The sequence below is a fragment of the Acomys russatus genome, chromosome 5 (assembly GCF_903995435.1).
Source record: "Acomys russatus chromosome 5, mAcoRus1.1, whole genome shotgun sequence".
NCBI classification, from domain to species: Eukaryota; Metazoa; Chordata; class Mammalia; order Rodentia; family Muridae; genus Acomys; species Acomys russatus.
In genome coordinates, this window is record NC_067141.1 from 67,630,802 (window position 1) to 67,652,631 (window position 21,830).

General features: G+C 39.8%; 1 protein-coding gene across 1 annotated transcript in view; it reads left to right on the top strand.

Annotated features, from left to right (window-relative positions):
- Sorcs3 (sortilin related VPS10 domain containing receptor 3) overlaps positions 1-21,830 on the top strand; it is a 623,313-nt gene that overhangs the window by 499,879 nt on the left and 101,604 nt on the right. Inside the window, exons 9-10 of the mRNA XM_051146759.1 lie at positions 928-1,107; positions 20,711-20,857. Of these exons, the coding sequence (XP_051002716.1) occupies positions 928-1,107; positions 20,711-20,857 (327 nt within the window). The remainder of the gene's footprint in view (positions 1-927; positions 1,108-20,710; positions 20,858-21,830) is intronic.

The window sequence follows — 21,830 nt, forward strand, 5'->3', positions numbered from 1 at the left end:
ACCATTATGTCAGAGTCAGGCCCCCAAATCATCACAATCTAGTTCTGTCATTTACTCTCTGGGAAATCTAGAGTAGTTTGATGAACTGCTGTGTGCTTTAGCTTGCTCCAGAACGTGGTAATGATTATACTACCTCTAACCGTAGGATTATTTGACTTTTAATTGAAAAAAAAAAAAAAAAAAAACATTTGAATGACAGAATAGTGCCCAAATACTGGGTGCTTTTATTTTCACTCCACAGGGAGAAAATTGAAATTCATAGCAGTTGATAGAGTTGCCAGTCATCTGTCTCGCAGCAGCAGTGCTTCTAGAAAGACCCAGGACACCACATTCCAGGTTGAGTGTGATTACTGGCCGAGCATAATTTCGTCTCATTTGCAGCAGGCTGTCTTAGCTTCACTTCAGTAACGCACAATGACTCCTGGACAATACATTACGTTCACGCCGCTGTGTGAGACTGGAGGTCTATAGCCAGACTCACTTGCCTCTATGCCACCCATTTGACCAGAAGATTCTAAAGGAAAGCATTACACTGCAAGGCTTAACACTGTAGGAGAGGATCAAAAGATAGGACAGGGCCTGCTGCTCCGTGTGTGTGACTGTCCACCTGGGAGGCTAGATGCCTCTATTAGCACTAACACTAACTTTCCGATATAAAAATAAAAAACGGGCAGGGATGAATCCCTTGAAACCGTAGGAAATGGTACCCACTAAAGCCCCTCGCAGCCATCTTGCTGTCACTTAGCACAGAACAGAAATCACGATGCTCATGATTTACAGCCTTAGTCCAACACAGAGCTGCTTAACGCTGCCTATAACTCAAGATTTTCCTCAACCAGCTCACAAGTCATGGTAATTACCCAAGGTCCCAGAGGGGGAAGAGCTGTGGCAGTCTACCTTCTCACGGGCCCTTCTGTCTCATTACAGGACATGCACATAATCAGCACAGATGAGAACCAAGTGTTTGCAGCTGTCCAAGAATGGAACCAGAATGACACCTACAACCTCTACATCTCAGACACACGTGGGATCTACTTTACTCTGGCTATGGAGAACATTAAGAGCAGCCGGGGCCTAATGGGAAACATCATTATTGAATTATATGAGGTATGTAGGCAAAATGATCCCTCTCTGGATTGACCTTCTTTCTTTCACGTGTTTTGACTTTATAAGCACAAGTTCGACCCCAGCTATTTCACTTGGCAATTGCATCGTGAGGCATGAGATGTAACCTCTTTGCCCCCCAAAGCCAGAGGAATAAAGATAAAAATGTCTGTGTAGAGACGTTATTGGGAGATGAGTGGTACGGTATATGCAAGGGACCAACTGTTTCAGGAAAGTCAGTGTCCTCACGTGTGTGAGCATGCAGAACTGAAGTCACACTGCATAAAGGATGTCTTAAGTAGACTTTCAGAGCTCCATGCTTCTTATTATGTACCTTTCTCAAGAAAAGTATACTGTGCACATGCAGAAATTATTTTTTAAATGATGCATATATAAAGTTTGGAGGAAAAGAAGAAAAAATTGAAGAATAACTGGTAAGAGACCAATGCCACAGCCTGATACCATGAAAAATTTGACTTGATATGAGTGTATCATACACATACATACATACATACGTACATACATACATACATACATACACACATACATACATACATACACACATACATACATACATACGTACGTACATACATACATACATACATACATACGTACGTACGTACATACATACACACATACATACATACACAAACATACATACATACATACGTACGTACACACATACATACATACATACATACACACATACATACATACACATACATACACACATACATACATACATACGTACATACACACATACATACATACACACATACATACACACATATATGATGAAATAAAGAATGTATATATTTCATATATAATATATGAAAGTATAAAATATGATGAATTTATATATTATTTCATCATATATAATATGCACACACACACACACACACATATATATATTAATTAGGTATATCATTTAAGGACACTTCCCCTAGGAATCCACACGACTCTACATAGAAATTAGAGAACAATTAGTTACAAATCCCTAGTGAAGGGATGCTTCCTTATGTCTTTAAGTGAGTATTTGACCTTTGACAGCACTGGAAAGAGAAAGGGTGGGGCGGCCTGAATTATCCTAGAGATGTGCAAGATGCTCATCTTGCAGCGTGTGTCTTATGTGGCTGGTGGTTAAAGCCACTTAGATTGTGGCGAGTGAGCTCATTCCGCTCGAGCTGGGCCTTCAGATGCCCTGGGTGAGCTTTGCTCTGGTGGACTTGCCTGTCTTTGAAGTAAAGGTGACTTTTTGGAATAGAAGCGTAACGGGACCTTTGGTACATAGTCCTGCACTTTGGCCTTTTATTAGTGTTTGGCCAAGTTCTGTCATCTGTCATTGGTTTACGAGTTGGCTACTTATTCATCACCTAGTTACTACAAGGTCCCTGACCTCACATCCCATTCTCAACATTATGTCTTATTTTCTACTTTTTTTCATATTCCATTGAATCTAGTTAGTGCTGGCCTTAGCTGCACAAGTGTGGGACCATCCACTGCTGCATGGTCAGCTTATCACATACTGCGTTCCTAGATTAAGTGAATCTCCCTACCCTAGCAACCCTGGTTTGTCAACAGCAACCTGGCCAGGGTTGGGAGCTTGTGTGACCCACCCTCAGCTACACTGGCTTGTCCACTGCCTTCATCTTGTGCAAGTCTGAAATAATTATCTTTAACAACAAAGGCTTAGTTGAGGAAATATCCAGGTTTCTTCCTAGATTTGTGAAGACTGGTAGCAAAGTCCAAGTGACATAGATAACTTTGATAAATATACACTTTTTTACCTCTAACCTAATCGAGAGACAGAAAGAGACCTTTGTTATTAACAATAAGTTACATACTCAGGCACAGTTTGGAGGAATATCAATAAGATTCGGGCATTCCAGCTTCCTGTTTGTACAAGGAAGACTCTAAGGATGATTATTCATGCGTATCCTCTGACCCAAATGCAGATCTTACTCTGACCCAAATGCAGATCTTACTGCAGATGACTTTATAGGAAAAAAAAACAAAAACAAAAAAACAAAAAACAAACAAACAAACAAAAAACCAAAAAAAAAAAAACAATCTGGGAACGATGGTGTCAGTCTCTAATCTCAACACTCAAGTAGCTGAGGTGTGAGGATCATGAGTTCAAGTCCAGACTAGGCTCCGTAGAAAGACTCTGCTAGATAGATAGGTAGATAGACAGACAGACAGACAAATAAAAGGAAAAGAGCAAGAAATCTCTATTTTTCTCTTCTTGTTCTTGACACGATGGGTGAGTTTGCCTCTGTGCTGTCCAATCAGTGAGTATGGGTTTCCTTGGTGATTTAGAATCTTGAGATGCTGATCTGAAGCAGGGCATGAATCAGTATGAAGAATATACCGAGATCCATGTAATTTTTTCTCACCACTGAAGTTGGTCTTGTATTTTCTGTGTCTCTGGGGGAAAATGCATGGTGTTACTGCTTTCATAGAGAAGAAAGTCATACTAGGCAAGCCAGTGCCTTTAAAGCACCTTCTGTGAACCTGCTCTCCACTCAATTTGCCACGGTTGATTATGTCTATACTCTGTGTTCAAATTCAATACAGAGCCTTCAGCAAGCTTGTATTCTGGTCTGCTGGGGTTTGGATAGCACAGTAAGCAACTAACCTATTTTACCTTCCCAAAACTAGACCCTAACTGAAGAAGAGAGAAATAAAACAAATGGAGGTCATAGCTTTTTCTTTCTTTCTTTTCTTTCTTTCTTTCTTTCTTTCTTTCTTTCTTTCTTTCTTTGATATTGTGTTTTTAACTTACCAATTTAATTATTATATAAGAGGATGTACCCCAGAATTGCACTCATCCATTTAGCCCTAGGCAAAAATAGTGAATCAAACATTCTTTGCTGGAAGTGTGATTCTGAACAGCAGTGAGGTGCAGTGAGCACATATAAATTATTCAAGTGGATGCCAAGCTAATGAAGATCATGATCAGCTGTATTATGCCCAGTTCTTTTTCTCTGAGTGATCTATTTTCTTATCAGTCCCATCAGTACCCTCTGAAGGAAGCATTGGAGAAGGCAATCCACCCCAAATGTTAAGAACAGTATGAGCCAAGGGTTAGACAGACAGGTTAAATTTTTCATAAAGTATGCTAACCATCCTAATTCTACAGAATAATGTTTGTCAGAGACATGGGTGAGAACTGGATAATTGATTAGATTTTAGATTCTAGAAGACACTTAGTAATAAGTGAATAAATTGGAGCCTGACATTATCTAGACCATGACCATATTGAAGATTTTTAATGGATGATGCTGTTTTGCACTTGGAGATAGACTCTGTGGCTTGGAGATAAAGCTCAATTTAATTGGTCTCTAGGGGTCATTAGGATTTAACCTTCTTCACTGGAGATTCTTATACATGGAGAGTGAGAATAGGAACCATATGGCCAGTTAGCAAAGACAATATATTTCTTTTGGACTTCAAGTGCCCTTGAGTAATGCAGCTGGGAAAAGGAGTAAATTTCTTGTTTAATTCAGCTAAATTCATAGACTTTAACTAAATGTGTTTTGCCTGGTGTTGTGAGGTCTGATGTGTAATGACAACCTACTGGACAAGCATATGTGGTCCTCATAGGATGGAGACCACAGTCCACCTTGTATTAGAAACAACAATCTCCTAGCTTGTGGGGGGTCATACAGGAAGAAGTTGAATTCTAATTAAGAAATTTGTAGCATCTTAAAGATTCAGTGATGGATTGCTGAAGAGAGGATGTAGGGGGCTAAAGTCAAATAAGTAGAGATCCATTTTCATAGACGGTTGATTGGCTCTGTGGAGTAGTGGGGATAAAGGTTAGAAAGATACTAGTACAGATGACACATACTTGGTACAGAGATGGGCATTCACTCTGGATTTCTCTTCCACTTACATCATCAGCAAATATTTACACCTGTGTTGATCCAGGTTAATTTGTGACTTTATAATGTAATCAGATATCACAGCTGTTTCTCCTCTCTGAAAGAAGAGAGATTCTTTTAGGAAACTGCCAGATACTGGACGGCTTGTGTCTACACTGACCATTTACAGCTGCAGGTGCATTATTCCATCTTCCCAATGAATCTCTCATGCTGCTTGACGGCAGAGAGGAGACAATGAGAGAAATAACAGGAGGGGTTTCCTTAATTAGCCTTGACACCAAGGTTCCTTGCAGAAGGCAGTTGACTAACTCCCCTGAACTCCCTCTAACCAGAAGAGGCTGACATGATTTTGAGGACTAATCCAGTAAAGTGATCTCCAGTTATGGACGTTCACTAGCTAATTCATTCTCTAATTCCAGCATCAAAGTACATTATCTCTATTGCATAGAGGAGAGCAGTGTCAGATGGTCAAACCATCATCGGTCTCTTCAAGGTGCCAACAGCCTACTCTTTTAAAAGAAGGCTGATGTTGATGGTGAATCGGTTGAATTCAGTATGGTGTGAGTGTTTTTACTTGTATTCTGACAATTTTTTCATACAGTATCTTATTGTGGGCTTTATCCATATTCCTAAAAATATTCCCACAGATATCCATTCCAGAACCCACAATTGAGCTATGAACTCTTGGTCAGGTTAATCTTCTTTGATCCTTCCTGGTAATATTAAGTATTCAACTTCCAACTTCTTCCAATAATATCAGATTAGCTGTATTGCCTTAGGCTGATACTGTAAACTACAATAAATACATAACTTGGTGCCTGGCATTGTGGTTATGCCTTCAATCCCAACCCTTGGGCAGAGGCAGGCTGATTCTCATGAGTTCAAGGGAAGGCTTATTTAAACAGAGACAACCAGGCCAGCCAGGGCTACATAATGAGACCCTTGTATCCAAAATAAATCCCACAAGCTATATATGGACTTCAAAATTATTACAGCAAAATTTTTAAAGTAAAACATGACCAGACGGGAGATCCAAGATGGTGGCACAGAGTGCACACAGTATCTAAACTGAGAATAGAACTACTGACAGGCCATGCTGTGGACTGCAAAACCCCAATGTTTGTGTTTCCCAAGTGAAACAAGAGCCCACAATGAGGGAAAGTAGTGGGCCCAACCTCAGATCATCCTGCTAAACATCAAGGAAAAACTCCCAGGATCCAACCAGCATGGCCTCAGGCTCAGGCCACACACTCATTCCCACTGGGTCCTGGAGTGGTGTGGCCCCAATTGACATGCAGATACCTTCTAGGTACTGGAAGCTCATGGGTGTATCCTTGGACTCTCCCATGGAGTGGATACCTTAGGCCATAGGCCCTTACCTTCTGTGGATACCTTCCAGGTGCTGGTGGCTTGTGGCTCCAAAGGTTCCAAATTCAGGAACCCAGGTTCACTGTGCCAGGTGTGCAGATCCAACAACGGAAACAACCCCAGCCACTGCTCCAAAGCTCAACCCATCCTCTAAGCTCACAGGTACCCCGAAATGGTTGTGTCCAGTAAGCACAGTGTCTGAGCACAGTGTTTGGGCATTAGGACCTCATTATCCTTGGAACAAGAAATCTAGTAGCAGGGCAGCTGAGTCCAGGACTTTCCTTGGTGAGAGGAAGGTCCCCAGGCTCATGAGGAGCCCACTTGTCTTCAAAGTCATACATCTGAGGAGAGCCACAGGCAAGTCCCTGAGAACTAACCACCAGTCTGACCATTTGCACCCTGCAGGAACATCCAGCTTTCTACCTAGGGCTCTTCCTGCACCCCTGAGAACTCCAGAAGGCAACAGGATCTACCAGCCAATGCAATAGACAACCAGGTGGCTAGAGACAAGCATTAAAACACAATTAATAAAAATCAGAGCAATATGGAACCTTCAGAATCAAGTTATTCTAGGGCAAGCATCCCTAGATCCACTAACAATTGAAACACAAGAAAATGACATTAAATCTATGCTTATGAAAATGATAATGGAAGAAATGAATAAGATCCTTAAAGAAAAACAAGAAGGTACAGGCAAACAGTTTGAGGCTTTTGGAGAGGAAATGAATAAATCACTCAAAAATTATAAGAAAATGCAAACAGATGAAGAAAATCGGTTCAAGATCTAAAGACGGAAATAGAAACAATAAAGAAAGTACAAACTGAGGAAATCTTGAACGTAGGGAAGAAAATAGGAACTACAGAGCTAAGAATTGCCAACAGAATGCAGAGATGGAGGAGATAATCTCAGGTATAGAGGATACATGGAAGAAATAGATGCATCCATCAAAGAAAATGTTAAATCTAAAAAAATCCTGACACACAAAAAAATCCAAGAAATCAATGACACCAAGAAAAGATAAAACCTAAGAACAGTAGGAATAGAAGAAAGAAAAGATTCCCAGCTCCAAGGCTCATAAATTTCCCCAATCTTAAAAAAGAGATGCCTATAAACATATAAGAAGCCTACAGAACACCAAATAGATTAGACCAGAAAAGAAAATTCTACTGTCACATAATAATCAAAACACTAAATGTAGAGAACATAAATAAATAAATAAATGCAAAAAGGGAAAAAGGGCAAGTAATGTATAGTGGCAAAACTGTCAAAATCTCACCTGACTTCTCAGCAGAGATCACAAGTCAGAAAGGCCTGGGCAGACATCTTTCAAGACGACATCCTAAGAGACCATGGAGGCCAGTCCAGCCTACTGTATCTTACTATATCCAGCAAAGTTTCAATCATCATAGATGGAGAAAACATGATATTCCATGACAGAAACAAATTTAAACAATATGTATGCATGAGCCCAGCACTACAGAAGATGCTAGAGGTAAAGCTCCCACCCAAGATGGTTAACCACACCCTCTCCCCAAAATACCCCACAGGATATAAATAAAATCACTACAGCAAAACCAAAAGGAGAAGTCACACAAACATACTTCCACAACTAACATCAAAATAAAAGATTCTAGCAATCACTGGTCATTAATATCTGTCAACATCAAAGGACTCAACTCTCTAATAAAAAGACATAGACTAACAGAATGGATGCATAAACAGGACTGATAATTCTTCTGATACACGAAACACAGCTTAGCCACAAAGAGACATTACTTGAGCGTAAAGGGCTAAAAAAACTTTCCAAGCAAACAGACCCAAGAAGCAAGCTGGAGTAGCCATTATAATGTCTCATAAAATAGACTTTCAACCAAAATTATTCAAGAGATATGAAGAAGAACACTTTATACTCATCAAAGGAAAATTCCACCAAGAGGACATATCAATTCTGGTCATCTATACTCCAAATACAAGGGCACCCACATTTGTAAAAGAAACATGTATAAGGCTTAACCCACACATCAATCCCCACACATTAATAGTGGGAGATTTCAACACCCCACTATCACCAAAGGACAGATCAATGAAACAGAAAATAAACAGAGAAATAATGACACTATCAAATGTCACGAATCAAATGGACCTAACAAACATCTAAGGAACTTTTCACCAAAACATAAAAGGTTATACCTTCTTCTCAGCACTTCATGGAATCTTCTCCAAAATTGACCATATAGTCAGTCACAAAGCAAGCCTCTACAGATACAAGAATATTGAAATAATCCCTTGCATTTTATCAGACTACCGTGGACTAAAGCTAGTTATCATCAATAACAGAAATAACAAAAGCTTACATATGACTGGAAACTGAACTACTCTCTACTCAGTGATAACTGGGTCAGAAAAGAATGCAAGAAAGAAATTAAGACTTATTTGAATTCAATGAAAATGAAGGTACAAAACTCCAGGACACAATGAAGGCAGTGCTAAGAGGAAAGGTCATAGCACTAAGTCCCTTTGTAAAGAAATTTAAGACATCACATACATGCAACTTAATGGTACACCTGAAAGCTCTAGGGAAAAAAGGAAGCAGAAACACTCAAGATGAGGAAATGGCTTGAAATGATAAAAATCAGGGATTAAAATCAATAAATTAGAAACAAAGAGAATAATGCAAAAAAATCAAAGAAACTAAGAGCTTGTTCTTTGAGAAAATCAACAAGATAGACAAACTAACTAAAAGGCAGAGACACACTATCCAAATCAACAAATCAGAAATGAAAAGGGAGACATAACAACAGACATCAAAGAAATCTAAAGAATCATTTGGCCGTACTTCAAAAGGCTATATGCAACAAAATTTGAAAATTTAAATGAAATGAACAATTTTCTTGATAGATTCCACTTGCCAAAGTTGAATCAAGATCAAGTAAACACATTAAATAGTCCTATATCCACTAAGTGAATAGAATCAGTCATCAAAAGTCTCCCAACCCCTACCCCCCCCCCAAAAAAAAATCCCAGAGCCAGATGGTTTCAGTGCAGAATTTTGCCAGACTTTCAAAGAAAAGTTAATACAAATACTCTTCAAACTCTTCCCCAAAATAGAAACAGAAGTAGCATTACCCAATTCATTCTGTGAGGTCACAGTCACCTTGATACCTGAACCACACAAACACCCAACAAAGAAAGAGTATTTTATACCAATTCCACTAATGAAATTGCTTCAACAATACTCAATAAAATACTTGCAAACTAAATCCAAGAACACAACAAAAATATCATCCACCATTACTCAGTAGGCTTCATCCTAGGCATGTAGGGGTAGTTCAATATATGAAAATCCATCAGTCTAATCCACTATATAAACAAACTTAAAGAACAAAGCCATATGATCATCTACTTAGATGCTGGAAAAGCATTTAGTGAATCCAATACCCATTCATGTTAAAAGTCTTGGAGAGATCAGGGATAAAGGGCACATACCTAAATATAGTAAAGGCAACATACAGCAAGCCAATAGCCAACATCAAACTAAATGGAGAGAAAATTAAATCAGTTCCACTGAAATGAGGGATATCTCCATATCTCTTCATTATAGTACTTGACATCATAGCTAGAGCAATAAGACAACTAAAGGAGATCAAGGGGATACAAATTGGAAAGGAAGAAGCCAAATTATCACTACGCAATGATGATATGATAGTATACATAAGTGACAGCAAAAACTCTACCAAGGAACTCCTACATCTGATAAACATATTCAGCAAACTGGGTGGATAAAAAGTGAACTCAAAATAATCAGTAACCCTCCTGTATACAAAAGAAAAGCAGGCTGAGAAAGAAATTAGGGAAACTACGTCGTTTATAATAACCACTAATAATATGAAGTATCTTGGTGCTACTCTAACCAAGCAAGTGAAGGACTTGTATAAAAAAAACTTCAAGTCTCTGAAGAAGGAAGCTGAAGAAGATAGTAGCAGATGGAAATATTTCCCAAGCTTGTGGATCAGGAGGATCAACATACTAAAAATGGCCATTACCAAAAGCAATCTACAGAGTCAATGCAATCCCTATCAATTCTTTACAGAACTTGAAAGATCAATTCTTAACTTCATATGAAAAAACAAAAATCCCAAAATAACTAAAACGACCTTGTACCATAAAAGATCTTCTGGAGGAATCTCCACCCCTGATCTCAAGCTATACTACAGAGCAACGGTAATGAAAAAAATGGTAGGGGCATAGAAATAGACTGGTTGATCAATAGAATTGAATCAAAGACCCATAAATGAGTCCATACACCTATGGACACATGATTTTTAACAAGCCAAAACCATACAGTGAGAGAATGATAGCATCTTTAACAAACGGTATTGGTTTAATTGTGTATCTACATGTAGAAAAACGCAAATAGATCCATATTTATCACCCTGCACAAAACTAAAATCCAAGTGGATTAAAGACTCAACATAAAATAGACACACTAAATCTGTTTGAAGAAGAAATTCAGAAGAACCTTGAACTCGTCATAGGAGACAACTTTCTGAACAGAACACCAACAGCTCAGGCTCTAAGATCAACCATTAATAAATGGGACCTCATGAAACCTAAAAGCTTCAGTAAAGCAAAGAACACTGTCAACAGTACAAACCAACAGCCTACGGACTGGAAAAAGGTCTTCACACCCTACATCCAACAGAGGGCTAATATCCAAAATACATAAAGAACTCAAGAAACTAAACACCAATAAGCCAAATAATCCAATTAAAAAGTGGGGTACAGAGCTGAACAGAGAATTCTCAACAGAGGAATATTGAATGGCAGAAAAGCTCTTAAAAGAAATGTTCAAAATCCTTAGTCATCAGGGAAACACATATCAAAAGGACCTGAATGGCTAAGATCAAAAACTCAAGTAACAAAGTGACAGCACATGCTGGCAAGAATGTGTAGAAAGGGGAACACTCCTCCATTGCTGTTGGGAGTACAAATTTGTAAAACCACTTTGGAAGTCAATCTGGTGCTTTCTTAGAAAACTACAAATAGTGCTACCCCAAGACCCAGTTATACCACTCCTGGGCATATACCCAAAAGATGCTCCACCACACAAGAAGGACGTTTTTCAACTATGTTCATAGCAGCTTTATTCGGAATAGCCAGAATCTGGAAACAACCGAGATGTCCCTCAGCTAAGGAATGGATACAGAAATTGTGGTACTGAGACTGATACACCACCTGAGGGCCACGCATGGAGAGGACCTAGACATCTTCCCCTAACCCCACCTGCCCAGGTGTAATTGAGAGGCAGCTCAGTCTCCATGTGGGTCACCTAACATGGAGAGCAGGCGCTGTCTCTGACATGGACTCTGTTGCCTGCTTCTTGATCTCTTTCCTTTGGCTGGGCAGCCTTGCCTGGCCACAGAGGAAGAGGATATGGGCAATCCTGATGAGACTTGATAGGCTGGGGTCATATGATAGGGGAGGAGAGCTCCCCTTTTCTGAGGACTAGGGAAGGGAGGTTGGGGCACAGAGGGAAGGAGGGTAGGACCTGGAAGAGATGAAGGAGGGGCCTATAAAATTGGGGTGTAATGTGAATAAATTTTAAAAATTATTTTAAAACTGAACAGATGCAGTTAATTGTAGTATTTTGTTCAATTTCAGTAAAAAAATCCACATTATTTTTTCACATATATGCAAGAGAAAAAAAGCATATTTTATCATACTGTGTCTGAAAACTGTTATATTTCATACTTCCAACCCATCTCAAATCATGTACTTGAAGTAGTTGAGATATAGTTATATTTCATTAAATTTATTGTAGGTAAAGGAGAGTTACATACCTATGAATATTCTTTTCCCGTAACCAAATTGATTATCAGCTCAAGCTAATGTTGATTAAAACTCAGTAAAATGCAAACAGGCTCTTACTCTTTCTAGCTGGCTACATACCTAAGAACCATCTGTGGCCAGTGTCTGGCTAAAAAATCAGCTTTTTCCATCTAATCTTTGTACTTCTTATGATTTTAAGAAACATGATTCATGTGTAATTTAACACACACGCTTTGGTATATGTCTCTGTGGGTTTTGAGAGCTACATGCAGTTGTATTACTAACTTCACAATCGCAATATGGCCTTTGGCACATACTCAACCCTTGTAGCAACCTTTCCCACTGAGAAACCTCCGCTTGACCTCTTCAAGACTCCAGCTTTGCCTTTTGTAGATAGAAGTTTAGTAGAATAATATCGAATGTAAACTGTAGAGTCTAGCTTCCCCTGGCCTAGAAGAATGCATCTCAGAGTGGTGTGGTACAGTGTTCATGTTTACTGCACTGCATTCTGGGAGTGTGCTGGAGCTGGTCCTCATCAGACTAAGAGCATTTAGGTTGTTGCTTCCAGTTTTGTATGGTTGTGATTGAAACATCTATAAATATCCTCAGGAACATTACCTTAAACGTAAAGAAATTATTGCCAAATTAAATATAGATATATGTTCATTAGGCCATCAAAGTTTTTTTTAAAGTGGCAGATCATTTTTAAGGCTATGAGTATTGTCACTGTTTCACACATTTCTCAACACTTGGTATTATCAGGTTGGTGTGTGTGTGTGTGCATGTGTGTGCATGCATGCATGTGCTCACATGCATTTAACCATTCTGATTACAGTCTGGGTGCTTTCTATCACTTGTTCGTTCATTTTTCACTTCTCTAGTGACTTTATTTGAACTCTCTACATGGACAGAGAAACTATAACTCCTTTAGTGAGCCCCCGTGTCCCAGTTTTCTGTCTATTCATTAATATTTCTTTGCCTATCTGTTTCTAGTGCCTGCCCTCTATTCTATCTACTTTTATAACCTTCAGTGACCATTCTTGGTCCAGATGGACAGCTGCTTCTAAACTCCACAGGGGCTTCTCCCCTGCACTGACCTTTGTCAGACCCTTACTGTAGTTCTGATACTAAAGACAGCCCTCGGCAGATCATACTAATTGCTTTTTCTCAGCAGATCCCTAGTTTCCTTGTCCTGAGGTCACAGGGACATGGCCAACAGATGAACATACCACCTGGACACCATGATCTGCCAAGGGACCTGCAGTCAGTGTCCCTCTGCACCTCAATCTGATGCCCAGAGGGGAAGTGAGCCTTGCCAGCCCGATACAATTTCACTAACTTTTCCTGGGGCGATGAATCCAAATGTTTGTTCACCCAAGATAGGGCATCAAAAGTGAGAGTCCAACAAAGTCCAGCTTGGAGAATCTGTAAATTTATAGCACTAGTCAAAGGTTATTTCCAGGATCAGCTGTGTCACCACAAAGCTCCATTTCCTCATAAGTGATGGTTTCATGCAAACAGCATTGTGGACTCAACCTTTCACTTAATCTTCCTATGTACTGGAGCATCTTCCAAGATCACTTACACATATAGGAGGGCAGGAAGGAATAATGGCTACTATTTCAGCTGAGGGTCTTGTAACACTTTCTTCTTTCTTCTCCTTTCAGGGTTTGTTGGTAGTCTGTTAACATTACAATACACCTAGCTATTTTTGTGCTGTTCTCAACTAGCAGCCATGGCTACCTAGCCAAGGTGATCTTTAAGATGGTGATCATATTTGCCCAAAGAATAAAGCCATGCTACAACAGAGAGTTGTATGCTTCTCATTAGACTTGCAGGAACACCAGCAGCAGCCATACTAATGATTTCACCCTACATTTGGAAAAAGAATAGGTAAAGTTAACGGAATGCCATGTGCTTCCTCGGATGAAGCCTGAGTGTAATTCTGCCACACTCGGTACAGCAAAACTAAGAAGTACTGATGATTCCTTTCTGTCAGAAAAGTGTGCACATGAATGTCTCCAAATACATAGATACGGACACGAATATTAGGATGTGGAATGAATCTATTTCAAACTTGGGTTGCAACCAAAGAGAGATAGTTCTTGGCCTGAAAGATCCAGTAGCTAACTGGATCAAACTGATCATCTATTTACCTAAATCAGACAGGAAGGCAAGAAACATCCCAGAAATGATGCTCAAACCACAAACCATCTACACCCAAATGTAATGTCCTGGGGGTTTTCAGGACAGTAGGGAGATTGCTGTGGTATTGTGTCCAGCTTCTGGAGATTTCCATGGAAATACCTCTTGCCTACAGTGTTGTGGTTAGTTTAGAAGAAAGGCTTAATAAATGTTTATTATTGGGCTAATTATTATTACGGCAGCATTTTCTAACTCTCTAGCAATGAATGAGAGCACAGATACTTGATGTATCTTAAAATGAACCTTTACCTGTGGCAAGGCAGATATTATCTCCTAAGCTATCTTCCAATAACTCCCAGTCTCCATCCCATTCCATCTACTTCTTATAATTTCTATTTGGGCTACCTCCCATCCTTAATGCCAAAATTCTTGCTATTGTTCTGCATTTCTTTCCCTGTGGAACTTCAGAGTCCCTTCTTTGGGCCACATGGCTCTCTTCTATCCCATGGCGATTCTCCACCTTGCTCCTATCTCCTTCTATTTCCCAAGATTCTCTCTGTCTTATGAAGCCCAGAACCTTAGCCATGCCTTTCCCATTTGCCTGCCCAGGTATGTTGGATTTTTTTATTAAATATTTTTTACACATACATTTACATCATTACACATATATACAATAAATTACCTCCAGCAAGAAGAACCATGGAACAATCAGGAATCATATAAATGTTACGTTCTTACTGTTTTGGCTATTTGTATTTGACAGTCTTGAAGAAAACATCTTTCCTATCTTGGTGTGTCTAAAATTGTGAATGTATTTTTCTATATGAATTTGAGAATTGATCTTTCAATATCTTCAAAATATTTTGTAGGTATTTTGATAGGGATTGCGTTGAATCTGTAAATTGCTTTTGGTAAGATGGCCATTTTTACTATGTTGATTCTCCCGATCCACGAACAAGGTAAATCCCTCCATCTTCGGATGTCATCTTCAATCTCTTTCTTCAGAGGTTTAAAGTTTTTTTCGAATAAGTCCTTCACTTGCTTGGTTAGAGTTACTCCTAGATATTTTATATTGTTTGTGGCTATCATGAAGGGAGTAGTTTTCCTAATTTCTTCTTCTGCCTGTTTGTCATTTGTATACAGGAAAGCTACTGACTTTTTTGAGTTTATTTTGAATCCTGCCAATTTGCTGAAGGTGTTTATCAGTTGTAGGAGTTCTCTGGTCAAATTCATATGGAGAAATAAAAAATGCAGAATAGCAAAACAATCCTATACAATAAAAGATCCTCCAGAGGAGTCTCCATACCTGATCTCAAGCTGTACTACAGAGCAACAGTAATTAAAACAGCATGGTACTGGCAAAGTAATAGGCTGATGGATCAATGGAATCGAATTGAAGACCCAGAGATGAATCCACACACATTTGCTCACTTGATATTTGACAAAGAAGCCAAATCTATTCAATGGAAAAATGATAGCATCTTCAACAAATGGTGTTGGGCTAACTGGATGTCTACATGTAGAAAAATGCAATTAGACCCTTATTTGTCACCATTCACAAAACTCAAGTCCAAGTGGATTAAAGACCTCAACTTAAAACCAGAGACATTAATTCAGTTAGAGGAAAAAGTGGGGAAGAGCCTGGGACATATAGGCACAGGAAACAACTTCCTGAACAGTACACCAACAGCCCAGGCCTTAATGTCAACAATTAATAAATGGGACCTCATGAGGCTGAGAAGCTTCTGTAAGGCAGGAGACACTGTCAGTAGAACAAAGCGACAGCCCGCACACTGGGAAAAGATCTTTACCAACCCTTCATCTGACAAAGGTTTAATATCCAAAATATATAAAGAACTGAAGAAATTAAATACCACAAAACCAAACAACCCAATTGGGAAAAAGGGCTTGGAACTTAACAGAGAATTCTCAACAGAGGAATATCAAATGGCCGAGAAACACTTAAAGAAACGCTCATCCTCATTATTCATCAGAGAAATGCAAATCAAAATGACACTGAGATTCCATCTTACATCCATCAGAATGGCTAAGATCACAAACTCAAAAGACACCACATGTTGGCGAGGATGCGGAGAGAGAGGAACACTCCTTCATTGCTGGTGGGAATGCAAACTAGTACAACCACTTTGGAAAGCTATCTGGGGCTTTCTCAGAAAAATGGAAATAGGACTTCCTCAAGACCCAGCTATCCCACTCCTTGGAATATACCCAGAAAATGCCCTACCACACAACAGGGACATATGCTCAACCATGTTCATAGCTGCTGTATACATAATAGCCAGAACATGGAAACAGCCTCAGTGTCCCTCAGTAGAAGAATGGACTAAGAAACTGTGCTACATTTACACTATGGAATACTACTCAGCTATTAAAAACAAGGAATTCCCGAAATTTGTGGACAAATGGATTGATCCAGAAATTATCACAATCAGTGAGTTCACCCAGAAGCAAAAAGAGACAAATGGTATATACTCACTTATATCAAAACACTAGTCCAAGGAATACATCCCATGAAAAACTTTACTTACCAAGAAAGTGGGTCAGAGGAGAGGACATCCTATTGAGACTTGAGATGAGAGTAGCATGGAAGAATGGGGAAATAGTAGGATCCACAGGGTCCTGGAAACCTACAAGAAGAACTTTATGACAGGCAGATCTGGGTCCTGGGGTCCTCCTCAAACTAAGGCACCAGACAAGGAGAAAAAAGGCAAGTGAACTTCGAACCCCTACCAAGACCTAGCCAACGAACAGGATATTCTCCACCGTTGAGTGGAGAGTGAGATCTGACTCTCACACAAACTCTGGTGCCCCTTTTCTGACTACGTTCCCTGGAGGGGGAGACCTGGTGGCACTCAGAGGAAGGATAGCAAGTTACCAAGAAGAGACTCAATATTCTAAGAGCATATATAGGGGAGAAGGGGGGACGTGGGAGGGAGGGAGGAATGAGAGGAAACAGGGGAAGGGCTAACAATCGAGATGTAATATGAATAAATTAATAAAAAAAAAAAAACAAAAAACAAAACCCCAAAAAATTGTGAATGTAAATAAATATCTATTATATCTCAACTTTATCAACTTAAAACATCTATCTAGATCTAAAAACATCTTAATCCCTAAAAAACTAAGCCTGATTGTTAAACTAAACTGTCTGGTCTTCAATCCCCTCAGAGACCTGAGAAGGAATAAAATTAATTTCCTGAGTATACACGGGCTGCAGGTTAGCAGTTTCCCAAACAAGATGACAGAGACAGTTTGTTTAGACAAGGTCTTCAAAAACTTCAGAGACATACAGAATATGGCATTTTAAAATGTTTTTATTATTTTAAAGATTCATTGACAATGAGATCGGTTAACTCCTGGCAACACCCAGCCTACCTCAAAGAGAATGATTAGCATCAAAGAACCTCCTTGCCACTGGGCAAAATGTCCTCCTTTCTTCCACAGACAGAATTCTGCCTAAAAGAGGGCAAGCTTGGATGCAGGCAGAGTCAGCCAAACTCTGCCAAGACAGGATAAACAAGTCCTCAATAGTTCCTGCCTCACAAATATGTCTGTCAGATATTTTGGGCCAGAAGGCTGAAGATGATGCTCCAAAGTTATAGAGAGTGTGTTGGTTTTTTGTTAGTCTAATAGGGGTAAGTTCTTAGGCAAGGTTACCAACATTTTGGGGTATAAAGACAGCAAGCATTAATTAGCATCAAAATATGCCAGATCTACCTCCAATACTTCAGCTTTGTGTTTTCTCTTGGTTGTGATTGTTCGACTTTTCTGTGTGACTCATAAAAGTTGACCATCTTAATGGTGAGTGGTGCTCTCATCAGGGAAATGGAACAAGCACATTTTGTTTACTTAACATGCTCATCCTCTGTGTGTTTTCACATTCCTGTTTCCAGGGAAGGATGTCACAGGCCCTTTCTAGCAACAGTGGCTCATGGACTCAGAGTCTGACCTGGTCATGTTCTTTCAGGAAGTAAACAGTTAGGCCCCGAGTGTGAGTTGCAGGGAGGCAACTGGTTTAGGAGAGAGTTCTCTCAGAGACTAGAAAATATGAGATCAGCTTTGTGGCCAGAGGGAACACCAGAAAAGGCTTGCCTTTGGTAAGAGGGTTCTACAGAAAGTAATGTAAGATTACATTCTCTAGAGAGAATGGAAGGCAGCCAGATGTAGTCATCGCCTTTGGCGATGGATGTTGGGAGGTTGGGAGCTGGAGAGATGTTGTGCTGTCAGGAGGATAATGGTTCAAATCCTAGTACCACTTAACAAGACAGGCACCAAGAAAGTGCCTCCAATTCTGGCTTCATGGTATATGATGCCCTTTCCAGGCTCATGCACACATGCTACACATAGTTTCTTACACACATACAAATAAATAAGTGAAATTAACCTTTAAAAAATACCAAGGCTGTCTGGGAATGTGTGAGCACTGAGTTTTCCCAGAATACACTGACTGGAACCTGTTGTGACAGGAAGGGTACAGCTAAGGACTCATGCTTCTTGCACACCGAGGCTCATCGTATTTACACACATCCTCTGCCTCCTCCTTCAGCTCAAGGTAACAGTCTAACCATCTGTCCTGTCCATTCCTGGCTCCCTGTCAAATTCCTCAGGTGCTGTTCTTTCTGGATAGTTCTGTTCTCCTGACATTCTCTGTTCATTTGTTTGAGGCTTTTTTGTCTGTCTTATTGGGTTGGTATTCTCTTCCAAAGCCAGTAAGATTACTACAAAAAAAAAAAAAAAACAAACAAACTATAAAAAGCCCTTAGTTCATCAACTAAAGTGTGTCATTTAGGAGAAGAGAACAAACAAACAAACAAAAATACCCTTCCTTGGTGAAACTTCTCCTTGCCTCCCATTGCTGTTCCTTCAGAGAGCTGTGGTGAATTTCAATGAACCACCATCCTTGAAGAATGGAGGCTAAGGAAAATGGGAACTTCCACACATCTCAGTGTTGTCCGGTGTATTAGTTATTTTTCTTGTTGCTGTAACAAACACCTGGCAAATGCAATTTGAGGACAGAGGGGCTTATTTTGCCATGCAACTTGGCTGCATGGTGGGAGAGCCATGGACGCAGAAAGCTGAGGCATCTGGCTGCATCATGCCCATAGTCTGGAAGCAGAGATAGATGAAAAAAAAAAAGCTGGCTTTCTCCCTTCTATTCAGATTGGGTCCCCAGTCCCTGGAATAACACATCCCCACATTCAGGATGGAACTTCCTTCCTCAGTTAAATCGTTTTGGAAACACCCTGAAGTGTATATTTAGAGATGTCTTTCCATCGGGACTCTAAATCTGGCTCAATTGACAATCAAAACACATCCAGCAACCCTGCTATTCAACCACATGTGTGTGTGTGTGTGTGTCTGTGTGTGTATGTGTGTGTGTGTGTATACAAATTTCTACTGGAGGGCACACATGCAGCACACATGCACACATACAACCCCCATACATGCTATCTTGTTTTTTAATACACACACACACACACACACACAGTATTTTATTTTACACACACACACACACACACACACACACACAATCTTGTTTAGGTTTTGGCTTTGGAATATGCTGGCAATTACAGTCATGAGTCTCTGTTATACAACATTGTAATTCTAAGCCTCTGTCTATTTTCCAGCATGTAGAATAAAAGTTTAAGTGGAATTTTCACTCAGCATAGGGTGCATGTAATTGATAAATCAAGTCCAGCTACTTGTTTTGCAGTGGTGTTCTTTATTCCTTTAAAGTATAAGGGCATGAAAATCCCAGTACATTAGGATCTCTGGCAAGAGTACTCTGTGATATCTTCCAGGATATTTGTCAGCCAAATAGAGAAAAGAAGATAAACCACTGATTTTTAAAGTCACCTAAAGATGATTTATAAATTGTACAAACTTATACAGCGAGCCAGAGGTGTGAACTCTCTTTGATGGAGCGTATGGTACATAATGTCTACCTTACTTCTAAGAGGTATTGGTGGACACCATAAAGGGTGCTCCCTTGGTGTCATCAAAACCTGCCTACTGGAATCCCTTGAGCTAAAACAACTCTCTCTGGAAGGGGTAAACCCTTCAGTCATTCTCAGAGGAACTGTTAATAGTTGATTTAAAATAATATTCTCTGGAATAAAGACAAAGACAGGCAAAGTGGTGAAATTCTGACGTGTAAGATGGGAGGGAGTCGGTAGGGATTTGGTATAGGGTACAAAGGAGAACAAGAGACCTTGGGGGAATGTGACATTCCTTACTGCATTCCTTTTCTTCTCCTTTGTACTCCATGTAAGATGCTGGTGATTCTTTCAGAGTGTCTCGAAGGCTACTGTCATTCTGGCCCATCGTGGTTCTCCATCTCTCACCTTTTTCCTAGGTAGCAGGTATCAAGGGGATATTCCTGGCAAACAAGAAGGTGGATGAGCAGGTGAAGACGTACATCACTTACAACAAAGGCAGGGATTGGCGTCTACTACAAGCTCCAGATGTGGACCTGAGAGGAAACCCAGTGCACTGCTTACTGGTCAGTTATCCAGGCCCCATGTGGAGCTCACAGGGCAGGTCACATCCCTGGGGGTGTTGTATCAAGGGCTCGCTTCTGTCATTAGGTCTTAGGAACTTGGCTGGTGCTGAGCAATAGTGTGAGCACAGGGCTACAGGCTCAGACCACTATTCTAACTGAATGGAAGACTTAGTGAATTGCATGGGCCTTGATTTATAATAATTACCATCCTATAGCCAATGGGAAAAAGAAAGAAGTAAAGAATGAGTCTGTACTTATCATTAAAAGTCCAAAACAAGACTCAATAGTGTTAGCCCATGTGTTAACTGATAGTTTGTTTAGTGCTAAGTAGATTAAAGGTAAACAAAGATTACCTTGGAAACTCAGGATTGTCTACACAGAATTGCCAATTAACCTGTTAGATTTTTGAAGGTCCTTGCTATGAAAATATTGAGGCAGATAGTGTGGAGGACATGATATCTAAGAGGGCATATCTACTCCAAAGTGCCTCAACTTAAAGTGATAAAGAAAGATAGTTAACAATAATATAATCATCAGTTCCCTGTTTGCGAATGCCTGCAGTCATTCTAAGATCTCAGATACGCAACTGGGTTTGTCCTGAGCCAAAAATTGTCTTCTGCCTTTGACTCAAAGACCTTTGCAAGCCAAGTGAGTTCTAGACAGTGCATTAAAATCTAAAGATATAGTCACGTCTATGGGAGGCAAGGCCACTACCATTTTGTAATTTTCAATCTGTCTCTATACTTTGGTTTGTTTAGTGTTTGTTGTGACTTTGGTTTGAATACTAGGAATGTCATACAAATGGCTACCTACCCATTGGAACAGCTCATGCAATCATTGGCTGATATATTCTCTTTTTGCTGTTAAACCTTGATGTTGCTTCATCTTACACTCCTCATCTAATTTTTCTCTTTATCTCAATTTGCTTTCATCATATTTATTTTTATTTCCTAGGATTATCTCTATATTTCAC